Source organism: Amphiprion ocellaris, chromosome 7 (genome assembly GCF_022539595.1).
Source record: "Amphiprion ocellaris isolate individual 3 ecotype Okinawa chromosome 7, ASM2253959v1, whole genome shotgun sequence".
NCBI classification, from domain to species: domain Eukaryota; kingdom Metazoa; phylum Chordata; class Actinopteri; family Pomacentridae; genus Amphiprion; species Amphiprion ocellaris.
This window is the reverse complement of record NC_072772.1, coordinates 9499639-9513076: the sequence shown is the minus strand read 5'-3', so window position 1 is coordinate 9513076 and position 13438 is coordinate 9499639. Positions and strand designations below refer to the sequence as shown.

Sequence of the window (13438 nt, the reverse complement as noted above, 5' to 3'; positions counted from 1 at the left end):
TAAGAATCTGTGCTAAATTGGACAAAAAAAGGCAGTCAAGATTTTCTCAAATTAACTGGAGTGCCAACAACAGCAGGTATGACATTAGTTGGTATTACCAATGACTGGGCTCAATGGATAAAATGGAATTATGCTTACAAATGTAGGAGTCATTTTTGTTTCCAATCAGCCAACTATGGTGCTCAGACAGGACTATCAATTATCAAATATCAGTAATCAATATTGAATGAGATGTCAAAGACAGATAGTCTGGGACCTGTGTTAGTGCTACATGGAATCCAAATCTGTTAAAAAGATAGGAGAAAGTCAAGGTGTTTCAAAGTTTTTATTACATACACACACGTTAGCATATGCTCTTCCATTTTGTTGAAGAATATCCTTCAGCCACGCCAAAGCTCTATTTCCACCACGTCCTCAATTCATGACTAAGTTATGGTCATAAATTATTGCTAATTAATAATGTCAGTTCATGAGACACTTCCCAAACAAAATTTTACTTGGTGTAATTCCCTGCAGATTGTGTTTAAAGAATCCATATATAAAGGTCCCACAACCTTTTATTAATATTATTATTGTGTCTCATGTTTGTTATAAACTTGGAGGAGTAAAGTAAAAGCTGTTAAGAAATGGAGACGTTTTCTTCTGCCATTATTCAAGCCCCCCACAACTAGATAGTATCCCAGCTTTACAAGTAAAAGTTCAGTAAAAGTTTTACTGAACTACTGTGTTCCAGCTGAGGAACCAATAGATGTCTCACTCATGCTTTGTATAATCCAGTCCCATCACTGCCTACTGCAGCCATTCAGAATGAGCAGCTTCCTCACGGTCCACCAGGTTTATTTCAAGCGCTGCTGCTGCAAACTCTAAAATGTCTTAGCCAAGAATAAATCACATAACTGTTCAGCTGTTGCCTGCAAGAGTGAACACAAGAGTCTTTGTGCATTCCCAGCATCTGAAGAACCTAAGATTCTGGGGGATTAGCTTTATTTTGGACAGTGAGCCAGAGTCAGAGCTCTGTGGAAACTATAAAGCTGGGGGACATTCAGAGATTTCAAACCTTCAAGTCCAATTTGAAACCAGCTGTTTGCTTCCATCCTACACTCTGTGCTCACATGTATTGCATTTTAATACAGTTGAAATAAAACTGATCTCATGTACATGTTTTTCTGTTGTCAGACAACAGAATATGTATGAAATAGTGATTAAGGAACATAGCTAAAAAGCTATTACAACATGTTTACCGTAGTCACTTCCGAGCCATTCCCAGGCTGTGCCTCTACATCACTACACTACTGTTTATGTAGCAGCAATGTTGTTGGACCAAGTTAAAAGATACAGAGTCCTGGTCTCACACACTCATTTATGTCTGTCAGCTACTGTTCATCTGATTGTTCAGCTCTGCCCTTTCAATCACTGACACAGAGAGTTTTCTTCCTGAATGGGGCGTGGACAGCTTCACCTCTGCTGCATTTACAGACATTGAAACAGTCTGTTTATAAACCATAGGTTTTACAATTACAGTACAATGAACCATCTTTGTAGTATTTTGAGCTGAAAAATTGCAAGACCTTTAAGAGTCTGAAATCAGCTTCACTTCAGAAGAATCAGTCTGTCAGTCAGCTGACATATCTGTTAAAAACAAAAAATATTTGTCTAGCAAGAGCTGGCATACATCTGCTCTTGTGGCAACAAAATTGTCACAGACTGTAAAATCAGGAATTAATATTCATACATTTCCCAACAACACAATACCTGCCTGACTTTAAACTTTATTTGCAATAATAAACAAAAAATAAGAGTATAGCATCATGTTAGAGGATCTGTGGGGCTGTAGTTGGGATTGGCACACCACTACCTTGAGCTAAATGTTAACATCAGTGTCATAGCGAGGCTAATAAAATGACATTCACTGAGAAATTCAATATTAGCCACAGGCCTGGTTGACCATTCTCACTGTAGCTACAGATAGCCCAGTCACCTAAGAGGATTTTACAGGACAGCGAATTCAAATCACAGCCAGAATTCAAATCAATAGCTCAGTGGCTTTGAGATGTCTTCAAGGACAGCTGGATTTTTAAGCCGCACCAGAGTTTTTATGCTCTGTGTGTTCTGTGTTGCTGTGAAGCCTCGCAGCGCACCTCATCCCGCCGTTACGAGGTTAAAAATCCCCTGCTGTGATTTTGTCATTTGTGCTTCTTTTTTTCGTTCCTTGGAGACCTAACACTCCTAATGCAGAGCCATCACTGACAAGCATTTCCCATTATTTCCCATCTCACTCACTCGCTCACAGACACACTCACACTCAAGCATTCACACACCATGCTGGGTTATTACTGACAAGTATTTCCCATTTACCCGAAGATGAAGCAGAATAGCAGTTTTGGGGAGGTTCCGCCACCCTTTTAACCTTGCAGCTTCATGTGCAGATGCACGAATGCACACATCCACACACACACGTTCAATCTGCCTCCTTTATCGCTGCTGCAGAGTGAGAGCATGCCTTTTCCACCTTTTTATTTTTATTGGCTCGATTCATCTCATCATTCTCAGCCTCTGTCTTACCCCTTCTCAGCTCTAGTTTACCCCCTTCTGCTCAGCCCCTCCTTATTTCTCCTCTATTCTCTATTCCTCTGCTCATTCTCTTTATCCTCCCTCCTCCTGTCAAACTTCATTTCTCCATTTCTGCATCCCTCTCTCAGGAGAATCCATCTCAAACCCTGATTTTTCATCCACTGCTCCTCTCCTGTCATGACCACCTCCCCTGCTCTCCCTTTATCTTTGAGGCGTCTCTCATGATCGGGTAGAAAATTAAATTCCAACACTCTCAGCGCACACAAGCAGCTCATTCCTGTGCTGCTTTGTTGCTGTTGTTGCTGCTGCTGCTATGGTCTATCAATTTCAAGACTGCTGAGAAGTGTGGTTACCTCAGAACATACTTACCTATATATGAATATACAGACCTATAGTCAGTCAGATACCACATCAGAGGAAAATAAATGAATGCACGGCTTAGATTCTACAAGGCTGAATTAATACAAATATGATTTTCTGACTGAGTAAAGAATTGATCAAATTGTTATTCATTTAATGCCATCTGAAAAGCGTGACTAAAATATTTTCTGTTTTGATGCAAGAGTAAATCAAATGGAACTGATTAGAAGTTGATTCAAATAACAAAGGATTTATTTATGGCTGATTATGCTTGCTTTTGTCACTCACAGTGAAATCAAAATATTTGCTGCCTTTGCCGCCAAGAATTCCCTGACAATAATAAACATATATTCAGAGTCTGAGTGAACACCGTCCTTCATGGTCAGGTCAAACTGCATACCAGTCTTCAAGTGCAAATAAAAGGCTGACAAAGGAAGACTTCACTTCAGAAATGCCTTTGCACATGTTCATTTTTGAAAAGCTGGGTGCAAAAAGCAGCATACTCCAAGGTGTTTGTTAAAAGTTCTTACAACTCGAAATTCTGATCCCACTCGCCAGAACAGTGTCATTTTTTTTCTCCTAAAGTTGCCACTTTTTTAGGTTGTGTTTAATCTAAAAGCCTTCATTTCTCTCATCTGTCTGCTGTGTATCATAAGCAGCTAACATTGTCCATTTCGACGATGTGACTGACAGTGAAAGTGGACCGCGTGCCTTCATACTCCTTGATGCAACTAACATTTAAAAACTCCTTTAATTTGTGTCACATATGTCATCATAATGTCAGTCTTCAAAACAGTTCTAATAACTTTAGGCCACTCTCAAACTCGACAAAGCTCACCAGAAATATGTTAATCTATGATTTCTTTTTGAAGTCACAGGAAGACAGCCTTCTGAGAAAGTCATGTTTTTACCTTATTAACATGTTAGTATTAGCTTTTTGTAACTGTCATGTACATCAGCCTGGAGTAGTTTTACAGCGTTTGAACAGAGACATCGGTGAGCTGGTGTGCTCGAGCTGCTGTGAATGAGGAGGGATGCATGGAGAGAGAGGTGGAGACTTCATAGAGCTGCACATTCTGAAGGAGGCGGTGCAGAGTTACATATAAGTCATTTTAAGGCAAGAAGGGATTATTTTCAGGAGAAAACTTACAAATATGTAACTTTGACACACAGATGAGTTTTCAGAGGGCTTTAATTTAGATACATCCACCCTAAAGAGTGTAGACCTGAACATTAGAAGCACCTTTAGGTACAAAGGTGTAAAACTCATTAGCACAACTAAGTTTAATCAGCGCCTAATCAATATCACAATTATTCGTATTGCTGTGTGGTCAGTGAGTCACTACTTCTAACATCTGAAAATAAAACTAAATTACTGTTTTGCTTTTCTTTTTTTTCTTTTTTTTTTGGCTTATTGACCGGATCACTGCAAAACATATCAGCTGTGTCACATGCAGAGCAGCTTACCTTTGAAGAAATGTTGCCAAAATGATACAGAGAATGCATACTCTTATTACCAACAGGTGTGACTCAAAGAATGCATTTCTCCTACATCAAAGCTGATCTTAATAAAACTGTTCAAAATTCCAGCAGCAAGTCTGCAAAAAGATCATCTCTAAAGCCCATCCACTCTTCTTTGAATCCCAAAACACCTGTATGTACCGAGTGTCAGACATGCTTTGATGGTATTAGAACCCTTAAATCCTCAGACACAGACCTTTTAGCTGAACCAGTAGTGAGCTTTCTGACCAACGGGCAGGCAGCTTTTAGTTTATATCTTCACTACCTGTAGAACAGTCTGCTAGAGGACCTGAGGGCATCTCAGCCTGTGGACAATGCTGAGCCTCACGTATGTTTAACATCTCTCTAGTTATGGTTGCATTGTGAGAGTAAACCTCGAAGCTGTAATATCTTATAGCCTGATCTGATTCTACTATAATAAGTAAAGTAGGCCAAAACAAATGTACAGAAAGGTGAGTTCTTCTTCGCCTCTGGCCACAGTTGCATCTCACAGATATACTAGTACACACACAGTCTAGACAGCAGTCGGCTGAGTCGCTGCATGCCTCTTGCATGCTGAGAGACTCTTTTTGCATCAATATAGTGAATTTTCAGAATAGTTCTAAATCCTGAGAGAGCTAAAGAGGAGCCTTTTATGTAAAGCTTTCATCTCAAAGGCAGACAAAAGTATAACCCTGGGACGGAAAAATAAACTAGTCTTTGTGATTTGATCTGCCTGCCTTGACGACCTAAATGGGAATGTGTGTGTGTGCATGTGTGTGTTTGTGTGAGAGCTCAGGTGACTTTAGAGTTTAAAAGAAATCTCCTTTATGATTGAAAGAGTTTCTTGACTCCAGTTTTGAAGTAGTAAAAGTTTATTCAAGCTTTCATGCCACTGGGACACAGATAAACATTTTAAAAGGGAAACCCCAAAAAAACAGTGTCACTGGGTTACATCAGTTTTTAGTAAAATCCTCAAAAGCTGAGTCTTTAAAGATGCAGGGTTTGCATGGCCATTCAGTGTGATGCTCTCAAAGTGATTTTTAATGCTCGTCTCTTCTTATTAGCCTACACTGATGTGGGAAACCCCTTGCGAGCTTCCTGAGAAGCATCAATGAAGAGGAGACCAAACAAAAAAAAATTATTTTCTCATTCTCTTTTTCCATTATTCTTCAAAGCCACTCCTGAGAACACGGAGGCATGAGAAAAACCGCAGAGGTTGATCATCAAAAGCAGTACTTTGGGGCTCAAATGTGTACTACAGATTTTATTCACCTCTGATCATTACAAAATTTGTCTGGACATTATGGTTCTTTTCCTCGGCAAACATTACTTACAAACCTATAGGTACATCCTCAGAAAAGAAATGGAACTAAGAGAAAAACCATAGAAATCAATATTAATACATTCTTAACAGGCATAAAATCAGAATGATAATAAGTATAATTATAGATAAAACATTTGTATGATGTGTAGTCATGACACAACCTTCAGCACAGCAACAGAATAAAGGTTTCACTATCCAATTACACTTCACAGAATGTTTATAGCAGAATTGAAAATATTTTAATAAGGAACAAATATTTCACTTTCGAGCATGCACACACCAAACACCCGGAAGCTGTTCACCACAGATGTTCAAGATGTCTTTCACAAATTATAAATGACAAAAACATCACATCTTAATAGGCCTTACTGACATGACACAGTAGGAAAAGTGTAAATTATAACTTTTATAATGGCTGAATTCCATTTAGCTGCCTCTGTTTTAGGTTCCTGATATTGCTCATGCTGGCTCACTGTTGATGTTGTCTGTGACAAGGTGAAATATCAGTTTAAAACTTATGAACAAATACACAAAGTCACTACTAATGCTGTAAATGATACTATAACACAAGCACTTGACAGCAAAATATAAACAAGATAAAATCTCTATACAAAAAAAACAGTTGCGTGTGCTTTTGTTTTTTTCAGTGTCGAAAATTTCTTCATAGAGGCAAGCACCCATGCAGTAGACACAACGGCACTGACTTGAGTAGGATACCTAGACATCCTTCTTTCATATATGCTGTACCATTATCAAACATTTCTACACAGTGATAATTTGCTGCACTGACAACCAAGCATTTAACATCTTAGATTGAACATTTAATGCATGGGCGTGTTTGGGTGGAGCAATGAGAAGCTTGTCACGCTTTATAAATCAAACACATTCAAGACTGAGCAGCTTAGTATGCCAAACAAATGCTACGTGTTATTATCATGCCATCATTTCTGTTCCCATTTTATGTAGACATCAAAAGGCACAGCTTGATCATAGGGGTCACAAATATGCTTACGCTCCATCTAAGGCTTCTCCATGGCCAAATTCCTGACAGGAAGGATCAATGAAGTGCCTCACACCTTCCTTAAGGTTATGTGAAATTTGCTGCTGGTGCAAATACCGTGATCTTGCCAGTGTTGAAAGCACCCCAGAAGATGGCAGAAATCTGATTAACTCATCGTTTTCTCTTCTTCTTATCAGGCTTTTACTGACTGATGGTCTTTGTGCAGCTGCATTCTCTCTTTCTCCACCTGCAGGCGCTCTCTCTCAATCTGCAGCCGACCGGCTTCAAATTTGAAGAACTGCAGTCTCTCCTTCTCCAGCTGCAGCCTCTCCTTCTCCAGATTTATCTTTTCCGTCTCCAGATTCACCACTGACATCCAGCCTTTGCCTCCCTTCTCCCTCTCCCTCTGTCCATCGTGAGTGGAGGATAAGGAAGGAGTGGAGGAAGACGGTGGGCCTTGTTGTGGCGGCAGGTTAAAAGAGGAGTCGACGTGCTCCGACTGGCTGACGAGCAGCAGCCTTAGCCTCTCTCTCTCCACCTGTAGCCTCTCCCTCTCCAGCTGCAGTCGCTCCCTCTCTACCTCCATCTGACGAAGTCGCTCCTTCTCCACCAGCAGACGCTCTTTCTCCACCGCCAGGCGTTCAGTCTCCACCGCCAGGCGCTGCTTTTCCAGCTCCAACCGCTGTTTCTCTACAGCAACCAGAAACCCTGCTCCCAGGTTCTCGTGATTGCTGAGTCCGCCCAAACCATGAGCCGACATTCCCATCAGGCCTCCAGGCAGCGGCAGATCTCGGTTGGTGGTGGAGGTCGGATCCTTTGAAGAGCTGAGCACGCCCAAGTCGTTGTGGGAGTAAACATCAGGAACATGCCCCTCTCCACGTGACTCGATGTCGCTGAGGAGAGAGGGAATATCATCCTCATCCATTTCTCCATCACCCACGTCTCCATCCAGCTAGAAGGAGAGAGTGAGACCATTATAGGAGAACACTATCGATTGTACATGACATTCAGTTTACTCATCATGAAAAGAACAAGTCCTATGGTTTAAAAGGACACCGAAGGAAGCTTTTCTGAGAAGTCTGAGAAAATAAGCTTGGTGAAAAGCGACATCAAGCTGCATCACAGGAAATGACCAGCCAGATATGAAATTATCAAAATGTAATTAGTAAAAAAAATTATTAATTGCTAATAGTGTTAAATTAGCAAGTTTTTTGACTCACTAGTCTGTATCTCAGGCTGGTTCTTCTTTGTTTCTCAAATGATTATCTCCCCAAAAGACATTGTGACTCTAACTGATGGTTTCATGAGGAAAATGAATCATGTCATGGCCTGACACACAAACTTATTATCTCTGTTATTACTGTAGAGTATCTGAAGAATTTACCTAGACTGGCTGCAGTTTAGTAAAAGTCCTAAATTTTCAAAATGTACAGACAGTGACAAATGAAATGAAAAAATGTATAAATAATTGGAGAGACACAATTAACGTAGATGCTTTAGCTGCTTCACATGGCATAAATAACCAATTAAGATCAAATATGCTCTGTAGAATGTATAAAAAACCTGAGAAAGCCCAGTTGACTCTGATTTTGAATCAAGCTAGCAAGCGTAATTGACTAATCGACTTTGATAGAGGGTTTAGTGTTGGGGCACAGAGGGCAGGAGCTTCAGTCAGACTGTTAAAACAGGTTGGTGTTTGAGGAGGAACAGTGACATCTGCATTTAGATCTATGTTAAAGACAAACAGAGTCAGAAATTGTGGTCAACAGTCCACATTTGATGACTGTGATGCTTCTGCACTAGTGAGGTCTGTACGGAAAAATAGAAGAACAATTCTTCCTGAGATGACTGAGAATTTCAATGCAGGACGTGGTCGGCAATAACAGTCTGTGAGAATTACATACACAGGGATACTATAGTGTGATTGTAGTGCATGAGACCCCTTGTTACAATTGTAAATGCACATTTTAGACTTGGTGGTGAAAAAACCGTATGCACTGGTCTGCAGAGTAAAACAGTCATATGGTCAGCTGAGTTATCCTTCTCCATCTACACCAGGAGAACAGGCCTAGATGCTTGAACTCTACAGTGAGAGGGCTTATGATGGCATGGCTGGAATCCACATGTCCCTCTAGAGGGGACAGTCACTGTAAATCAGTACAAAGTTGTTCTGGGTCATCATCTTTATCCAATGATGAAACATTTCTCTCTTGATGTGTGTTTTTTCCCCAGATGACAATAACCCCAGCCACAGGGCATGAGGATTCATTGAGTGGTTTGATGAGTATGGAAATTGCGTGAATCATAGGCCATGGCCTTCACAGTTGCCAGATCTTCAACCAATTAGCTGCCAAGGGGAGATATGCACTGACGTGTTAGATGGTCAAATCATCATCAAGACACAAATTAATGTCTTTTGGGCAAATTGTTCTCCATCACTCCAGAACAGATGCAAAGACAAACCCTAGGAGAATCAATGCCAAGAAGCACTGAAGCACATGGTGGGGAAACACCTTACAAAGACACTTTATGTTGGGTTTATCTTTAATTTGTCACCCACTTGCAAATATATATATAGTAGCTTGCTCAGCTGCTGTAAAATTTGAATTTCCCCCACAGTGATCAATAAAGTGTGAGATAAGGGAGAACATTGTGTTTTGATCTAAAAACAGATCTTAATATAATCGCAAAAGTAGCATCTTAATGTCAGTCTTCAATTAAATTCAAAGTAATTACCATATCCTTAATTTAATTTGGTCTCTACCTTGTGAACCTACAGGAGCCAAATCAACCAACTGGATTAACAAGAGCCACTTGAGTTACATAGCGCGTTGCTTAATCACTGTGATGTACTAAACATCTGCTGATGAGGACATTAATTAAGCTAATTAACACATTAGTAATACTTGTATGTCAGTATAGGCCGCCTGTCTTCTCACAACACCAACAGTCTTAATATGGGCTGTCTATCAAAGTACATGAAAGCGTTCAGGAAATTAATTTTGTCCTCTTTTACATGAATAGTTATTTAATTGACTCTATGGATTAATCAGAATATCAGCTCTATAGAGGAAAGCCGCTGTGTAAGAGCTAAGCTTGTGTTTTGTGTTGCGATTGTACACACACAGTTTCTGTTTCACTCACATCATCCTCCATCTTCACACCCGACAGTGCCATCGTGCCCTGACCGCTCGGCTCACCGAGAGCCACCAGCTCCGGCCAGTCGCAGTGACAGTCCTTCGGGAAGCCCGAGAGGTCAAGCAACTGATCACAGCCTGATCCCAGAGAAGGTTCCTCGTGCTCGGGGGAGGATTGGTCATATTCAGTCTTCATGGTCAAAGAGGAGGATGAAGAAGATAGAGACAACTCAGCCTGAAGGTGCTTTTTCTTTGTCAGTGCTCGCCAGTCCAGGTAACGGCGCTTCACCTGCACAGGAGATCAAGAAGGTAATGAATCAGTGTTTTGAAAGTGTAAATGGAGTGAGATATTTAAAAATCAAGTCTGGGTGAATGTAAAAAGTATAAAAGTATACGTGAAGAGAGACAAACACACCTCAGCAGCGGTACGTAGCTCGCCCTCTCCCAGTGCATTCACACCTTGGGCCACCTCCTCCCATGCCTGCCTCTTCAGCTCATTAATGGCAGTGTTCTGTTCAGAGGAGAGAAGAACAACAAGAATCGGACTGTTTTATTCTAACATCTCTAACATGGATGTCAGCCCGAACCCAAGAGCTGTGGTATGTCTAATATGGAGCAGTAGAACAGTATGAGCAATGCAGGCTCCTGTCAAAATAATAGAAATTCCAGTTTTCCTTAAAACATAAAGCTGCCATATCACTAAGCACTATGATATATAATCCAAGCAATTTTAAAAGCTAAATGCCACAGAAATCTGATTTTGTAAAACAAACAGCAAAAGTGTAGAATACAATTAAAATATATTAGTTTGCGGAAGAGAGTATAAGCATTTCTTTCAGTGTTATCTTTTGAATTAACTGAACATGTTGGCTAATTAGTTCTGTTTTTTAACCTCTCAACCTCAATCATTGATTTTTTTTTTTTTTTTAGAAAGACAAATATCGAATAATTATGCGCAAGTATGACAAAGGCAGAGTGTTTAATTTGCTCTGCAACTTGCAGTTTATATCGGTGTTCTCCAGTTGATAATGGAGATAATGGAATCATTGTTTCTAAATGATTTTAAACAGATCTTGACATTTGACACTGGACTGCAGTTTCACTTTTCTTACAGCCCAACCTGCACATTAATACCAATAAATCATTTTCTGGCTCAAAATGTGTGGATTTAGACTTCTATAACAAATGCTTTATTAAGAGGCTCTGTGTCGAAGAGGATCATGTGTTTGCTTCTCCAAATATCTCAAAGAAGTCAATAATTTCCTACTTATTTTTCTCACATTTCTGTAGGTTCTGTATGCACTATTGATAAAGTAAATTCAATAAAGACCCCCTCTGGTGAAAATCCAATTTTTGTACCTTGTTAACATGTCCATATGATGGTGTTTTCATATTCTTAGCGGACACACAAAATAAGTAGTCAACACCATATCTGAGCATTTCCACTTTTTCTTCCCACTGTTGCCAAAGCTCTTGTTCAAAGGAAATCAATGTATTTTTTGAGTTTTTTTGTATAACATAATATTGTAAGAACTTTAACCTACCAGATGAAGTGTGTGAAATGACTTGTTGTGAAATGGTGCTCTATGAATAAAACTGAAGTGAATTTAACTGAACTGCAGTGAACCAAATGAGATTTTTCAAATATATATTTAGACTTCCAGGGTTTCAAATCTAAGAAAACAATCCGGCCAACAAGCATGATGGGATTTTCCATATCATTTCAATTCTTCAGAGTCAGTTTCCAGTTTGAACATGCATGGCTGAACTGGTCCAACTTTCCATTGTGTAGCATAAAGTAGTTTTACAGAGTTTGAGCAGATGAGCCTGTGTACTTGAGCTGCAGCAAAAGTACAGGGATGCAAGGAGATAGAAACTTCATAGAGATACAAATTCTAAAGGAAGAAACAGCAGTGAGTTACATCTAAGCTGTTTTAAGGCAGAAAGGGATTATTTTCATGAAAAGAAAAATCTAAATATGTATTTTGGAAGGGAAAATAGTTGGTAATTGGATACAGCAAGAACGGAGAGTTAGGTAAATTGTTTGCGTTGCCGTTCTTTTTAATCTCTCCATCTTGACCCATGCTTCAGAGAACAGAGATGACAGAAAGTAAGTCTTTTGTCTAGACGTTTTTACAGCGACTGAGCGTGCAAATGGAGAGTAGGTGTAGTGCATGCTTCAGTCAGTAGAAAACAAAAGAACTGTCTATACTGCCAACAGAAAATCCTGCACTACATTACTGGTTATTTCTCACTTTGTGACTGTCTTACATGGTCTCACCATGTTGAAGAGAAGAGAAGAGAAGAGAAGAGAAGAGAAGAGAAGAGAAGAGAAGAGAAGAGAAGAGAAGAGAAGAGAAGAGAAGAGAAGAGAAGAGAAGAGAAGAGAAGAGAAGAGAAGAGAAGAGAAGAGAAGAGAAGAGAAGAGAAGAGAAGAGAAGAGAAGAGAAGAGAAGAGAAGAGAAGAGAAGAGAAGAGAAGAGAAGAGAAGAGAAGAGAAGAGAAGAGAAGAGAAGAGAAGAGAAGAGAAGAGAAGAGAAGAGAAGAGAAGAGAAGAGAAGAGAAGAGAAGAGAAGAGAAGAGAAGAGAAGAGAAGAGAAGAGAAGAGAAGAGAAGAGAAGAGAAGAGGGCATCTATACCTGCTGTCTGGAGAACAACACGTCCCTCCTCTTGTGGATTTCCCTGATAAGAGTCTGAGTTTCTCTCACACTGTAGTTGCTCTTCCTCTTCCTCTTCAGATGCTTCACCTGCAGGAAATCCAGCTTGGCAGCGAGGAAGGGACAGAAACCCCCAGAGATACAGAGAAAGAAACAGAGCCGAGGTGAGACAGTTTGGGAAAAGCAAGCAAAAAGACGCAGGGAAGAGAGAGCTGTAGGTATGAAAGAAGAGATGAGATGTATCAGAGGAGACAGATGGAAACAGGGGTGTAGAGACAGACAGATCACAGGTCAGAATAAAGGGGGGAACTCTGTCTTCAGATGAAGTGTGGATGTTTGTCATAGAGGTTAGTCCATGTCAAACAGGGTAGCTTTCCTTCAAAAGCACAACACTTCCCATCAAGGAGGAATTCCTCTTTGGCTCCAAAAGTCTCTGGGAAGTTTTCCACCTGCGAGACAGATCCCAGCTGTTACACTAGATGCTTCCTCTGCATGAGGACGTGTGAAACTTGGAGTTAAGGAAATATCGGCTGGAAAGAAATGTGTTGAGTTGCATGGATCCCACCAGGGAGGCCGGAGGTGTGAACCATCAAAGGACTTGATATGGTGTTGATCTGATGTAGCTACAGCCAGTATTATTATGACAGGAAGACCTGCATTGTTTTTCACCTTTGCTTCCTTGACTCGGCTGCTGCCAGGTGATGGTACACATGAGGGGAAGCATCACAGTCTGAAAGGCCTCCTGTTGGTAAAACAGACAGCAGGGAATGTTATTTGGTGTAAACAGGGTGTGCAGAGTTCCGTACAATTTGTTAAATAACCCAAAATCACAAATGTGTTTGCCCCAATTCAGAATGAGTAAAGCTCCAAAACAAGACAATGAAAT

The 13438-nt window shown here is 40.3% G+C and overlaps 1 protein-coding gene across 1 annotated transcript; it reads right to left on the bottom strand.

Moving 5' to 3' along the window:
* Nucleotides 1–5288: 5288 nt before the first annotated feature.
* msantd4 (Myb/SANT-like DNA-binding domain containing 4 with coiled-coils) lies at nucleotides 5289–12843 on the bottom strand (the record flags this gene model as incomplete). The annotated part of the gene is made up of 4 exons (XM_023276422.3): nucleotides 5289–7710; nucleotides 9903–10184; nucleotides 10311–10406; nucleotides 12535–12843. Coding segments are annotated over 4 exons (1446 nt in total), but the record flags the coding sequence as incomplete, so codon positions are not given.
* Nucleotides 12844–13438: the final 595 nt, after the last annotated feature.